The 15,384-nt window shown below is 35.2% G+C and overlaps 2 protein-coding genes across 2 annotated transcripts; one reads left to right on the forward strand and one right to left on the reverse strand.

The window, feature by feature from the left end:
- Positions 1-122: 122 nt before the first annotated feature.
- On the reverse strand, positions 123-1,476 carry LOC149951880 (uncharacterized). Its single transcript, XM_090168326.1, has 3 exons — positions 834-1,476; positions 562-748; positions 123-493 (listed from the first exon to the last, which is right to left on the reverse strand). The coding sequence occupies exons 1-3, from the start codon at positions 1,357-1,359 to the stop codon at positions 274-276; spliced, it is 933 nt and encodes a 310-aa protein (XP_090024452.1). The 5' UTR covers positions 1,360-1,476; the 3' UTR covers positions 123-273.
- A 1,098-nt stretch (positions 1,477-2,574) lies between these two features.
- Positions 2,575-4,818, forward strand: LOC149951881 (uncharacterized). Its single transcript, XM_090170147.1, has 8 exons — positions 2,575-2,808; positions 2,870-3,006; positions 3,076-3,181; positions 3,244-3,338; positions 3,404-3,500; positions 3,564-3,662; positions 3,729-3,839; positions 4,015-4,818. Exons 1-8 carry the CDS (start codon positions 2,757-2,759, stop codon positions 4,212-4,214), a joined length of 897 nt encoding a protein of 298 aa, XP_090026273.1. The 5' UTR covers positions 2,575-2,756; the 3' UTR covers positions 4,215-4,818.
- The last annotated feature ends 10,566 nt before the right edge of the window (positions 4,819-15,384 follow it).

Raw genomic sequence — 15,384 nt, forward strand, 5'->3', positions numbered from 1 at the left:
CAGCATGGCAATTAAATACATCAGTGAGAATTAAGTAAAAAAAAGCTTCAAATTGTTTATAATTAGTTCATTTTATATTTTAACAAACTATATTTTGTAGTAAATTGATTTTTTTTTGCTATTTAAAATGTATGTGTAAAATTTAGATTTTTCATTAAATATGAAAATTTTCCCCTAAAAAAATCTTTAATTATAAATTTCTATACATTTAAAGGTCCTAAACAACTACATTTTTATTATTTGTATAATATGAAGTATAGAAAAATAGAAATATTATTGCGATTTAATTTTGGGTGGCTTTAAAATTCCTTTTCCTCGTAAATACCGTACAATAAATGGTGTAGTTGAAAGTGTTATAAATATTCTAACAGGTGCAAAAACTTTATGAACCGCATAAGCAATAACAAAGGTACTCCCACCAACCGCAACTTGGTTCTTTGTAAGAGATTCAGATATGCCGATATTGGATAATAAAGCAGGCAAATCTAATCCGCTGAAATTATAGCAAAAAGATATATTAATTTAAATTTTTATATTTCCTTCTCAAATTTTATGGATCACCTTGAAATAGCCAAATAGCAGACACCCAAGGAAGTTAAGGATATTGCAACGTGAAATACTATAACGGTTGAGCCATAATCACGAACTGCTTGTTTTAATTTTTGTCTCATTGTGAGCTGCGCTACATTTGCTTTATCTTCTTCCTTGGATGGAGCTGATTGGCTGTGACAAAACCTTTTTTGATCACCTACAATTTGTTTATTAATAAATCAAAAACTTTTTGTAGGGTTAAGACAAAGATATTGTGGTACATTGAATATGCAAGTACGTACAAGATTTCTTAGTATCTGATGAGTTCGGATTATTATAGGTATACGATCCTTGGTGAGTTAGCTGTCTCCATTCGGAAAGATACTTTTGACCCTGGGATTGAGATCCACCTGGCATATTCAAATGCACAGGAGCTTCACCTGTAGTTGTGAATGGTTCTGGAACGTTGGTTTGCATAACAGCGCTTAAGCTGATGTTTTGACTCATATATGCAGAAATGTGCTCTTTGTCATCTTCGTTTGCTTCTGGTTGATCAGCGTAGCGATATTCTGAATTCTGGTCTTTAGATGAAGCATTCTCCACTGGATTTTGGAAAACTTCACGACCCCTTGCTGGATTGAATACCCCGTCTTGTGATCGAAATCTATCAACTTGAGCTTCGGGCGACCCAATATTCTTGTACTTATCATTACTGTCGCTACTGTATGCAACAATATGCTTGTTTTTAAATTCTGATACAATTACATTAGCATTATAGAAACGGTTCCTACTACAATGTAACACACGACTGGAAAAAACTTTCAGCATTTTATTTGTTTATTTAAATTTACCGGTTAGTGATTTGGTTTTTACTGTGCCATAATTGTTTTCGGAATGGATTTGCAGTTTTGTACACAAAAGAAAACAAAATCGTCAATGTTACCCCTGGATCAGCGTTGCCAGACGTACGATAATTATCGTACATGTAGATAATTTCGAGATAATTTTTGGGACGTACGATATTTTAAATGGCGTACTATCAGAGAGTGTATAATATACTATACTCTATTATACGCAGTATTTTTACCAACCTTGTACTATACTCTCTCTGGTTACAATCAGAGAGTGTATAATATACTATACACTCTCTGGTACCATTTGTAACATAATTACTCATTATTATGTTACATATGCTGGTACTATAGAGTAATGGCACTGTGACGTCCTAGTACGTCACCCATGCTCTCTCCTATAGATAAATAATTTGCGACCAAAATGGCGGCCATGGCCAAAGCTACGGAGTGCTACTACTCTATATAGTACGCATTTTTCGATAATTAAGCTCACGCGTACGATAATGTACGATACTTTTTTAATTGGCTGAAAACCAGTTGAAACTGCGATTTTTAAACATAAGATTTCAATCGCTCGGTGTTATTAAAAATTTTGATTTCACAAGTTTAACGTCACTATTTTACCCAATTTAAATCTACCGCCAGTTTTCAGGCATACGATAATTTTTTCTGAGATCGATAATTTTTTAGCTGTGGTACGATAATTTGAGTTTCAGGAACTGGCAATGCTGCCCCTGGTATTACATAATTAATACTTTTCTGCTAGATGTCACCACTTTTAATATAAATTTTGGCTGCTAGATGTCGCCAAGTTTTCAACTTTTAATCAAAACCATAGAGATAGAAAAGAAATAGAGGGAAGATTACCGCGTTAAGGCACCCTTGTTTTTGACCGGGAAAATTCATCCCCCCCCCACGCATGTATGAAAGCGGAGATGGGCAGAATTTGCAACGCCATCTATCCTTCCTTTGTTTACATCAAATGACAGTTGATTTTCCAAAAGGCATAATGTATTTCATTTCACCGCGCAGCGATGGCGCCACGTAATCTGTCCATCTCATGGCTTCCTACATTGTCGAAAAGGGGGTCGGCACTCGCGGTCAACTTCGCCAGATACAATAGTGCCTCTATTTCTTTTCTATCTCTATGATCAAAACCCTTTGACCTTTCATCAGGGGTAGTGAGTAAAATATGAGTCATCTTTGTTTAGCGACACGGTTTGACGCTGATTAAGACAACTCGTTATTCTGACTCAATTATGAGTAATTATTGGTATAAATTAAATCCTGTAATTTAATTTTTTTCTTCTCTTGAAAATTTGTATGATTATGGTCGTAAGTCTGTTGATCAAGTAACCAAATTACGGTAAAATGGTGAAAGTTGCAGTTATTGGATGTGGAACTTTAGGCTCTAAAGTAGCAGGTAACATTTAATTATATAATGAAAATAATGTGAATTAAAAAGAAAACCACACATTTTACAGGTGAACTAGCCTATTATGGACACGAAGTACGTGTATTTGACCAAAGTATGGATGCTCTTGATAGACTGCGACCACGACTAAAAGAAGACAGAAAAATGCTGAGAGAGGATGGTTTATTGGTCCAGTCTGAATTTGTGGTAAAATCAGTGTGAAATGTGTATTTTTAGTTTCATTTTTAATAAAAGTAGGTTTTTTACCACTATTAGGGAGAAGTATTTAGTTTAAGTCGTCTTGAAGATGCAGTTAAAGGTGCCGAGTTCATTTTTGAAGTTATTGCTGAAGATTTGGCAGCTAAACAAGATATTTTTGAAAGTCAGTTTTCAATACCATTCTGTTAAGCTAATTGTAAAATACTAAAATGTATGTTTTTTAAGGAATCTCTCATTGTTGTAAAAAAGACACTGTGATTGGTACATGTGCGATGGTTTTGGGGGTTGATGATATTATCGATAGAGCTGCCCATAAAGAGGTATTGTTTACTTATAATTTATAAGTGTATGTTTTCCGAAAATTAATTATCTTTATCTATTCTAGAGATGTTTGGGTATTCGTTTCTTATATCCTGTTTATTGTATTCCCGAAGTTGAAGTTGTACCGTGCGAATCTACCTCAGTACAAACTCTTAAGAAAGGTACTTTATGATAACTAGGTTAAAATTTATCTGTGGTTAATACAATATTTTCCTACTTAATAGTGTTAGATTTGTTAGAAAGAATGGGTAAAACTGCCTTTTTCCGTTCTGGTTCCGAGCCCTTGGTTCTTTCGGAAGAACAAAGAGAAGCTAGGCGACTAGGTATGGTTTATAACTTTAATTATAGATAACCAAGTTGATATTGATAATTTAAATTTTTTATTTTAGCTCATATGCAGCAAGTACGTCAAAGTAAATTAATTAGAGGACGACCTAATTTTGGAGTGCCTGATCTGGCAAATAAAGTTGCGATTTCTTCAGCATTAAACACCACATACGGTAAACTTATTATTTCTATATTCAAGTTAATAACACATTAAAAAGTCGTAAAAAGTAGTGATGTGCGAGCGCTCAAAATTGGTCGAGAGATCGAGTATTTTAAATTTGTGATGTAAATTTTTATATATTTAATATTTTTTAAGTAAAATTTAATTTACAAAATTTATTAATTTAGACTCAGCATTTGGAGGAAATGCTGGCGTTGGTGATAAAGATTGCGTAGTTTGTATGGATGAAGAGAGAAATTGCGTGTTGCATCCTTGCCACCACCTTTGCACATGCACAGCTTGCGGCAGACTGCTGTTAAAAAGGCAAGACGCGTGCCCAATTTGCCGCAAGCAAATTGCCTCTATTTTTCGTATATTTCATTCGTAAAATTATAATTAAAGCTAAATTATCTAGGAGGAATCAAACTTACAATTTTTTCCCTCTGTGGCAACTAATTTGTAATCAATCATTACTTTTTCAGTATTCTTTTTTATTATTCTCAGAGAAAAGTGGTGTTTTCCACTTTGTTCTTTGTATTTAGTGGTAAATGCGCTGCTATTTGTATTCTTTTAATTACTTTAAATCTCAGGACATAAAATATCACAATGCTAGACAACTTGTTATATATATAAATAATTATATATCACGTGTACAAAAACGTTTCTTTTGAGAGTTTTATATAATATTGGTAGGGCTGCTTTAGCACTTTTTGGGAACATAGGCAAAGTTTATTGCCTAGTCGGCAACCCTACCCTGAATCACTGGTCTGTGATGGATTATATTGCCTTATCCGTAATAAAGGCCTTAAATTTGTGAAATATCTTGCAATTAAATGAACGACACATTAAGTTGCAGTGTTTTATAAAAACGTACTAGTCAGTTTTAACACTGCTTTTAATTCGAGGAATATCTTGCTATTAAATGAAAGACATATTGTTAAGTGGCAGTGTTTAATAAGAACGTACTAGTCAGTTTTAACACTGCTTTTATATTTTAGAAATTAATGTACATGTAATGCAAGTTGTTGATACTTTGTAAACACTTTATTTTAATTAAAATGTGTACATTGTTAATGCAATGTTATATTGTTTTATATAAATTATTATTCATAAAATATTCATATTAATTTTTTTAGAACTAGTAGTCCTTGTCTGAAACTGGTTCCATAAAATAACATGGAAATTTTAAGCTAGTTTTGTCTCCCCACCCAATTCACATTTTATTATCTACTTATATTGTAATATTCAGGAAATTCTAAGCGTAAAGCTTTTTTTTTTAAAAGCGATAAAATCACTGGATTTTGTTTATTCCATTTACTAACCCTTGACCTGAAAAGTGCCCTGGGGTATGTTATAGGTGGGGGACAGTGACTGAACTATTAAATCACAGAATCGGGGTAAAATGACGTCATAGGCTTTTATTTACCTTACTCACATGGAACTAATATTACCTTACTCCCATGGAACTAATATTATTATTAAAAGGTAGGTAAAAATAACGACCCACCCAGCAAAATTTGAATTTATATGAAAGTCCAATAAGAAACTGTTATTTCGTTACACGTCGTCTGAAATACAGGCGATTTTAAACTGAAAACACGAAACTACGCAAGACAATAAATTCGTTTTCATATAAATTCAAATTTCGCAGGGTGTGTGGACATTTTTACCCACCTTTTAATATAGGCGTAAGCCGCTACGTGGATCTATCTAAATTGAAAAAGTAATTTACATTTTCAAAATAAAAGTTTTAAATATGACGTTTGTGATTTTGCCGTTTCATCGAATCGTGAAAAAACGCGTTTACATATAGGGAGTTTACAGTATGACGTGCCACTACGTCACCCGTCCTTTTTCCTATTGATAAAAAATTTCCCCCCACAATGGCGGCCATGCTCAAAGCTACGGAGTGATATTTCCCTATTGGGAGAGAGAACTTAAGTACTTAAAAGAAATGGCATACGTCATAAAAATTTTGGCGTAATTTTAGAATTTGTTTCGATTTGCCATGAAATTGGACTATTGAAGCTGTGTTTAAATCAAGTCCCAAGACTTAAATCTTAGCCTTAAACGTCGCCTTTTGAGATATTTTTCTCAAAAGCGAGAAAAACGCTAAAATAACAGAATTCCCCATTTTAAAAATAAGCTATTCATTTTGCCATGTTAGGGTAAAAAGCAGCGAAATAAGCTAAACCAAAAGTGGATGGAAATCGATCAATTGGGCCTTGGCTTGAAAATTGGCGGCGTTTTCATCATTGTGATATAAGTGTGGATAGGAACGTGTTGATTCTTCTTATCAGAGTAGAAAAACAATTGAAAAAAGTAATTTAAATCTTATCACAAAGATATGGTTTATTTTTAGGTAACAACCAGTATTAGGGGCTGGAGGGGGGCAAAAACGCCACTTTTATGTTTTTCTACTTTCCTTCATAATACGAGTGTAATTACAATGTTAATAAAAATTGACATACAGGAAAAGTTATTTTTCGTACATTTATCTCGAGACAATTTTCATCAGCATCCAAATCCAGCCAGCGGCCTTGAAAGCTGGTGGCTTCGTTACCCATTGCTGGTTTTTGCGTAACTCTTATTTCAAGGTCATGGAGAAATGTGTTAAAAACGTGCACTGGGGGCCTAATCTTCTTTAGAGGCATGAGAAATTTAAGATATTTTTTAGCTGTAGATAGTTTTTCCCTAATAAGTGCTTGTCACCCTTGGAAAATTCGGGGTTGTAATGTTAAATTATCCTTTAAATTACTTTAATTAATCGAGTTTGCCAAGATATTTGGATACAGAAATTAATTTGATCGAATACCAAATATTCGTATTTTCCCGGATAAATAGTCGAATATTCGAAAAAGGCAGTAAAAATATTTGATATTTCCGATGGTTTGCAAACCATGTCGAATAAACGGTTGGTTTTTCTTGATTGTTGAGTTTCAAAGCCGAATGGTACGTGTGGTGGCGCTCCTTTAGCTCTTAGGTCTCTTGAAATTTCCAAGAACACCAGACTAAAAATAAAACAAAAACTGTATAAATAAATACGCCAAATTGTTTGATTTTCGAAATACTATTTGATATTCGATCTGTTAACTAGCCCAGTTTTTTCATTCAAAGATACCCGACCAAACTATTCGACGTTTTAAATATCCGATTAGATATTCTACGTTTTAAATATTAGATTATGTATTTGACGTTTAAAATATTCGATTAGGTATTCGACGTTTTAAATATTCGATTAGGTATTTGACGTTTTAAATATTCGATTAGGTATTCTACGTTTTAAATATTCGATTAGGTATTCGACGTTTTAAATATTCGATTAGGTATTTGACGTTTTAAATATTCGATTAGGTATTTGACGTTTTAAATATTCGATTAGGTATTTGACGTTTTGAATATTCGATTAGGTATTTGACGTTATATATATTTGATTAGGTATTTGACGTTATATATATTTGATTAGGTATTCGAAGTTTTAAATAGTCGATTAGGTATTTGACGTTTTAAATATTCGATTAGGTAGAAGTCTTAAATATTCGATTAGATAGAAGTTTTAAATATTCGATTAGGTATTCGACGTTTTAAATATTAGATTTTGTATTCGACGTGATTAGAAAACAAATATTTAATATCTGATTCGATCCCTAAAAAATTGAGCTTGCACTAACAGAAATGTTTTCAAGATAATTTTTAGAAATTGAAAACTTGAGCTATTTGGCGGCGAATTCCTAAATAAGGCCTCTTTCAAAACGGCACGGGGATCGAATTTCAGGTGCGCGCAAAATAAATACGATTGGGTGGGTTCTTTTTTCGGTTGTATCTACAGATTATTTAGTACGTTGAACTTGAAGCGTAGGCATTACAATCTCTGATCAAAATAAAATAGAGCTGGGGCGTGGTCTCAATTTCAACCGCTAGGGTAATTGCGGGGCGCTCTAAGCCATACACATTTATTTTCTAAACTAATCTTGTAACGAAACAAATTTTAATTTGATGAGACATTTTCTGACACGTATTTTCAAAATGAAAAGAAAGGAAAAAGGTTTTTGTAATTAAAAAAAAAGGAGAAGTAAACCTGTCCTAATTTGAATAAAAATGATTCATTGACTCCACCCCAAGGTTCTTCGGGTATTTTTCGCGGTCAATGTCAGCTGACCTATTTGAGGTTTTATTTTTGTTTTACGAATTATTTGTTAGTTACTTACTTCTTCGAGAAGCGCCCCCCCCCTTTTTGTGACGTTATTCATATTTAAATCACGCAGTATAATTCTTATCCCCATTATAATGTTTAATATATCCATTTTATTGCACCTCCAGGCAATAGACTAAAGCCGGCGCCACCGCACTTAATAATTACCCTTTTTTCCTTTACCGATCACTTTTGAAAAGTGTCGTTTATTTAGTTTTTATTGCGGCATCCTTAAAATTGAAGAAATAGTTCCTCGTTGAAAGGTTGCAAGGTTTACTTTTAAAAAGAAACTAAAATTGCGCAGGCTCATTTTATAATTATACTTTTCAGGTAACGTAGAGCTATCTACTGGACAATGTGAGAAGTAGACTTTTCAGAGAACTTAGAGCCATCTACTGGGTAATGGCAGAAGTAGACTTTTCAGAGAACTTAGAGCCATCTACTGGGCAATGTGAAAAGTAGATTTTTCAGAGAATTTAGAGCCATCTACTGGGCAATGTGAAAAGTAGACTTTTCAGTGAACGTGGAGCCATCTAGTGGGCAATGTGATAAATTTACTTTTCAGTTAACGTAGGGACCCCTAGTGGGCAATGTGAGAAGTAAGCTTTTCTGATAACTAAGAGCCATCTCGTAGGCAATGTAAGAAGTCAGACTTGGAAATAGTGATATTTTTAACGGGGGCCCTATGGTCTCCCGGCCCCTCTAAGTTTATTTTTATTGAGGGCCACTGGTCTAGGGGGAGGGGTGAAATGGGGGAAACATTTTAAAAATAGGGAGGGAAAATACGAGAATAGAAATTTGTTACGTTACTTAAAGCAAACTTTAAAACGTTAACTTTAACTCTAGATTTCGCTCTCGACTATGGTAGGAAAACAGTGTTTCTGAGATGGCGTAAAATATTTTCCAGAGTTTCCCTGAGGTTTTTTATAACTATTTTTAATAAACTTTGGGGGCCCCGGTGGCCCGCAACCCCCTTTCGAATGATTTATTTTAAGGGCCCCCTGATTTTTTTAAGAGCCATTGGCCCCAGGACTCCCGCTATTTCCAAGTCTGTAAGAAGTAGACTTTTCAGTTAACATAGAGCCACCTAGTGTTAAATGTGAGAAGCTCACGTAACTGCAGGATTTTCAACTTCTAAGCGGGCCATTTGTCATTTTAAAACACGAATTAATCAATTAATTGAGTCTCTCGCAGTTCCCATTAAGTGAGCCGAAAATACTTATTAGTAACAGAAGTAAATAACACATTTCTTATGAGAGAAGTATTCATCTACCAATCCTGCTAATCTTATTCGCTTGAAAACTTGAAACATGTACCTTCACAGGCTCCCATTGATTTTGCGAAAACAATTTAGCGTAAAAAAAAAGTACGCGAAGAGGACTGCCATACATTGATTTTCTAATACCATTTCATCGAGTAAATATGGTTTATTAATAGGTAAATATCCCTGCGCAGTGTAATTTTGACATATTAGTCTTTCCGTGAAGTAATAAACGCGGTAAATTTTGCGCATTGATGTGGTATACCGTATACACAATTCATAGATTGGCAACACTTTTGGTCTCCAGTCTCCATCACGGCTAGAGGCCTCAGGTCTCCAGTCTCCATCACGGCTAGAGGCCTCTTGTCTCCAGTCTCCATCACAGCTAGAGGCCTCTTGTCTCCAGTCTCCATCGTGACTAAAGGCCTAGAGTCTCCATAAAAATCGCGGGTCTCCGGTCTCGGAGACTGAAACTGGAGGCCGTAGCCGCCGATGTATCGTTGGCAACATGTTTGAACCCCAGTCTCCGGTCCTCTAGTTTCCACAGGAAGGTTGAGCCTCCAGTCTCCAGGTCTCCATCATGATTAGAGGCCTCCAGTCTCCATAGATATCACGGGTCTCCGGCACCGGAGACTGGAGGCCGGAGCCACCGATGTATCGTACACCCGCGATTTGGTGGGAAATTCTCGCCCAATGGAATCTGGGTACTTCTCTCCTAAAATATGTATTATAAATTTCTGGTATTACCTATAGAACTGGTTTAGGGTCTAGATAAAGTAGTACCACGTAATTACACGATGATTTTATTTGAAAGTGCCAATAACACCTTTCATCCCACTTAGAAAGTTTACTACTAACAAAATCACGTGCTTCCCACCAGAGCATGTTCACCGAGGTTGCATATCATTTTAAATATTTTAATAACACCAATAATTAACAACTGTATGTGGTATATGTATTATCATAAGTGTATAATTAAATACCTTAAGTGTGGTGTGACGTAAAGTTGACGTGTTACATTAATAGATAAGTAACTGGAAACAAAAATACGCAACATAAATTTGAGATCCAAAACCGTAAATGGAATTTATCCTTTGAATATTCAGAAGCATTTAGTGTCCTGTAGATGGCGCCAAAATCGCTAATTGCGTGGTTTTCCGTAAAGTACTTTTACTTTATAATTTGAGGTATACTAGTACGGCAGATTTTTGTTCCTGTTAAAAAAATGTAAAGTAAAATTATCTCCTATGACAAATTATAAAATTGAATTAAATTAGAAATAGCGTAATTAATTTTTTTATACGACGCTGTAGGCAAAAAATTGTAACTCTTAATAGGGCAGTCATAGAGGATAAATAAAATTAAATAAATTATACAGGGAAACTTCTTTCAAATTGTTTGATAAACGCTTTAAATATCCGATTATGTTTTTTTTTGCAATTTTTCTTTAATTTTTTTTCTTCGAAGCGCGGTAAAATTTGGCGCGAAATATTGGGCTGGTTTTTTATTTTATTTAGCTAACGTGTGAGAAAGCCGGAGTTTTTTTTCTTTTCTTTCTTCTACGGATGAACGGGCTTACTAATTTCTCTCGTAAATAGGGTCACAGCCTTGGGCTACGCCAATTCGGTTGGTTTTTCGCGCCAAAATGGCAAATATTTATGCATGAAAATGCAAACAAAAATTCTAGATTATTTTCACTTGTTTGTAAAAATATTTTAAAATATAATTGTTTTTTTGCTCTTGTTCGAATTACCGTTTTAAGAATTTCTATTGTTTGAAACCTATTTTACCCTGGTAATTGTTTTTAAATATTTAACTTCATTTGTCAGGGGTTTTTTTGGGGGGGGGATTTGAGAGGGGGTAGCTACCCTCCAATAATTTTGGTCAATTGGCAAGATTTTAATGACTAAAAAAATAGTGGTTGAGATGGTGTAATTTTACACTCCTTCAAAACCTTCGAAATACGATAATTACAGCCATTATAGGTTTTATTTTAATGTTGTTATTTATACTATATGTTGCCATATTAAACTTTTTGGTGAAAATGGAATACATATTTGTTACATTATTTTAAGCAATGTAAAAATTATAAACAAAAATTAAACTCCGGAAATATTTTGCATAAAAATATTTTTTAAGCGGTTTTTGGATAATTTAATCTGGTAAGATTCCGTGTATTTAAAAAACCAGCTCTTACGGTGTTACTCGAGGGGTCCGTCACTTAAGGAAAATGTGTACAAGATACGGAATCAAGGAATCTTAGAGTTGATTCTTGTTGATTCCAAATATTCGTGATTCCATCTGGATTCCGTGATTCCACGTTGATTCTATGATTTCGCACTGATTAAGTGATTCCGTGATTCCACGCGCTTATTCGGTATGATTCCAGATTCCAGGTATGATTCCAGAATGATTCGGTATGATTCCATGATTTGGGTATGATTCCAGCATGATTCGGTATGATTCCAGATTCCAGGTATGATTCCATGATTCGGTATGATTCCATGATTTGGGTATGATTCCAGATTCCAGGTATGATTCCAGCATGATTCGGTATGATTCCATGATTTGGGTATGATTCCAGATTCCAGGTATGATTCCAGTATGATTCGGTATGTTTCCATGATTTGGATATGATTCCAGATTCCAGGTATGATTCCAGTATGATTCGGTATGATTCGGTATGATTCCATGATTCGGTATGATTCCAGTATGATTCGGTATGATTCCATGATTCGATATGATTCCATGATTTGGGTATGATTCCAGATTCCAGGTATGATTCCAGCATGATTCGGTATGATTCCATGATTCGATATGATTCCAGATTCCAGGTATGATTCCAGATTCCAGGTATGATTCCAGTATGATTCAGTATGATTCCATGATTCGGTATGATTCCATGATTTGGGTATGATTCCAGATTCCAGGTATGATTCAGTAGGATTCCATGATTCGGTATGATTCCATGATTTGGGTATGATTCCAGATTCCAGGTATGATTCCAGCATGATTCGGTATGATTCCATGATTTGGGTATGATTCCAGATTCCAGGTATGATTCCAGTATGATTCAGTATGATTCCATGATTCGGTATGATTCCATGATTTGGGTATGATTCCAGATTCCAGGTATGATTCCAGCATGATTCGGTATGATTCCATGATTTGGGTATGATTCCAGATTCCAGGTATGATTCCAGTATGATTCGGTATGTTTCCAGCATGATTCGGTATGATTCCATGATTTGGGTATGATTCCAGATTCCAGGTATGATTCCAGTATGATTCGGTATGTTTCCAGCATGATTCGGTATGATTCCATGATTTGGGTATGATTCCAGATTCCAGGTATGATTCCAGTATGATTCAGTATGATTCCATGATTCGGGTATGATTCCAGATTCCAGGTATGATTCCAGCATGATTCGGTATGATTCCATGATTTGGGTATGATTCCAGTATGATTCGGTATGTTTCCAGCATGATTCGGTATGATTCCATGATTTGGGTATGATTCCAGTATGATTCGGTATGATTCCAGTATGATTCGGTATGTTTCCATGATTTGGGTATGATTCCAGATTCCAGGTATGATTCCAGTATGATTCGGTATGATTCCATGATTTGGGTATGATTCCAGATTCCAGGTATGATTCCAGCATGATTCGGTATGATTCCATGATTTGGGTATGATTCCAGATTCCAGGTATGATTCCAGCATGATTCGGTATGATTCCATGATTTGGGTATGATTCCAGATTCCAGGTATGATTCCAGTATGATTCGGTATGTTTCCATGATTTGGGTATGATTCCAGATTCCAGGTATGATTCCTGTATGATTCCATGATTCGGTATGATTCCATGATTTGGGTATGATTCCAGATTCCAGGTATGATTCCAGCATGATTCGGTATGATTCCATGATTTGGGTATGATTCCAGACTCCAGGTAAGATTTCAGGTATGATTCCAGTATGATTCGGTATGATTCCATGATTTGGGTATGATTACAGATTCCAGGTATGATTCCAGCATGATTCGGTATGATTCGAGATTCCAGGTATGATTTCAGCATTATTCGGTATGATTCCAGATTCCAGGTATGATTTCAGCATTATTCGGTATGATTCCATGATTTGGGTATGATTCCAGATTCCTGGTAAGATTTCAGGTATGATTCCAGCATGATTCGGTATGATTCCATGATTTGGGTATGATTCCAGATTCCAGGTATGATTCCACAATTCGGGGATGATTCTAGCTGATTCTAGAGGTGATTCCAGGATTCGAAGTTGATTCCCTTATGATTCCATGATTCGAACACGATTTTTTGATTCTGAAAAATTGATGATTCCCGCCTAGATTCCTGCGATCAGGGCCTGTACATGATTCCTTGAAGTGACGGACCCCGCTCGGTGTTACTCCAGTCATCATGCTCCCGTGAAAGGAGCTTCTCCCTTGCGAAATGTGTCTATTTGACCTAAAATATAAACAAAAGTTGAACTCGGTAAAAATCCAGCATAAAAAAAAACATGAATAATTGGGATTTAAAAAAAAATTAAATTCTACATTTGAGATTGCAGGCGCCATCTGCTAAGACTTCGTGTATTTAAAAATCAAACTCTAATGGCGTTACCAATGTGAAAGGATCTTCTCCAGAAATATGTATTATCCTTTTTAACCTAAAATTTAATCTTCTTTAGGAAGCTCGCGTTTATAACTTCCAAGAAAAATAAATATTTAAAGTTAAGTTCACCAAAATTATTTTTTTTTTAAATTTACTTTATCTGTTGAAGAAACGAGCTACCCTTTCAACACCTGGCCGATGCGTGTAGTTGTCAGAACTTCGGAAGTTGTCTGTTTAAGGCTTTGACCAGCACGCGGCGCTGCGATCGACTTCCGCGAATGAAACAAAAACATGAACGGCTGAGTTTATACAGAAATATTGTAGTTTTTCTCTCCAGGTTTTAAATAATATTTCTATAAACCAGGTGGCGCCAAAATCGGCTATTTCCGTTCATTTTTCGCCTGCACGCTACGCTGGAAACACTGCTTTATTATACTTTATATGCAATAATGTATCTAATCCACGGTGTAGGTTTGCCAACCCTTTCGTGACCACTCACGGATATATAAATATATCTATAAGATTTAAAGCGACAATTTTGGCTCCTTTTGTCTATGACTAACAGCGGGACGTCAACCACGTGCCCGGCTTTGATTAGATCTATTTAATTTACCTATCAGAGATTACTGTATCCTTCCGCGTTCAAATATTCTTCATTTTCTACCCTTTCTTTCTAAGAAAGTTTTCATTAATCGCACTGCCATCTATCGACTTCAAAATTAATAATTAGGCTGATACTTTTATCGTAGGTATATTTCTCCAAACTGGGCAGTGAGATTAACTTTAAACTTTTTTTCAGGCTAAAAAGTCGGGGGAAATCAAGGATCGTTGCTATTTCCGTCTGTGTTTCGTGTGGAAATAGCATCCCTCTTAAAAGTTAACTATTTTCATCCGAAAAACAGGTCAAACTTGGATCAGGCTTATTTGGACAAAAAACAGGTCGAAATAGACACTTTATAGTAAATTCATAACTTGAAGAATCAAACTTATAATATACAACTCTTTCTGCGTAGGGTTTACAAGTTCTCTCCCCACTAGTTAATGGGGTTTTCCCTCGAGTTCTTCGGTTTCCCCTTTCTATAAAAACTTGTTGAGGTTAACGTTAATAGTAAGTGTTGGCTCGCTTGGAATGAAGGGCTTTCCACCACCCTCTTACGCAATTTAACCCGGCCACCGGAATTAAAGGCAATAAAAGTTGTTGGATGACTTGGACCTAAAGTGGTGTCTTTGGTATTAGCCTAGCAAAAAAATGTATAATACTCCATAATTTGTTTAAATTTTCCTAGCGAACGTTGTTAGTGGCATAATACGCCATGTACATATTTAGACACTAGGGGACTCTGTGCTTAACTAATAATTTATTTTCCATAAAATATTTCTACGTGCTTACACTGTTTTTTTTTCTACGTCACCAACCACCAAATTCGCTAAAACTAAATAAAAAGCTGGCTGTACTTTTTGCATTTTCCGGTAA

Source organism: Leiobunum rupestre, chromosome 3, assembly GCF_980474605.1.
Source record: "Leiobunum rupestre chromosome 3, qqLeiRupe1.1.hap1, whole genome shotgun sequence".
Classification (NCBI taxonomy): Eukaryota; Metazoa; Arthropoda; class Arachnida; order Opiliones; family Sclerosomatidae; genus Leiobunum; species Leiobunum rupestre.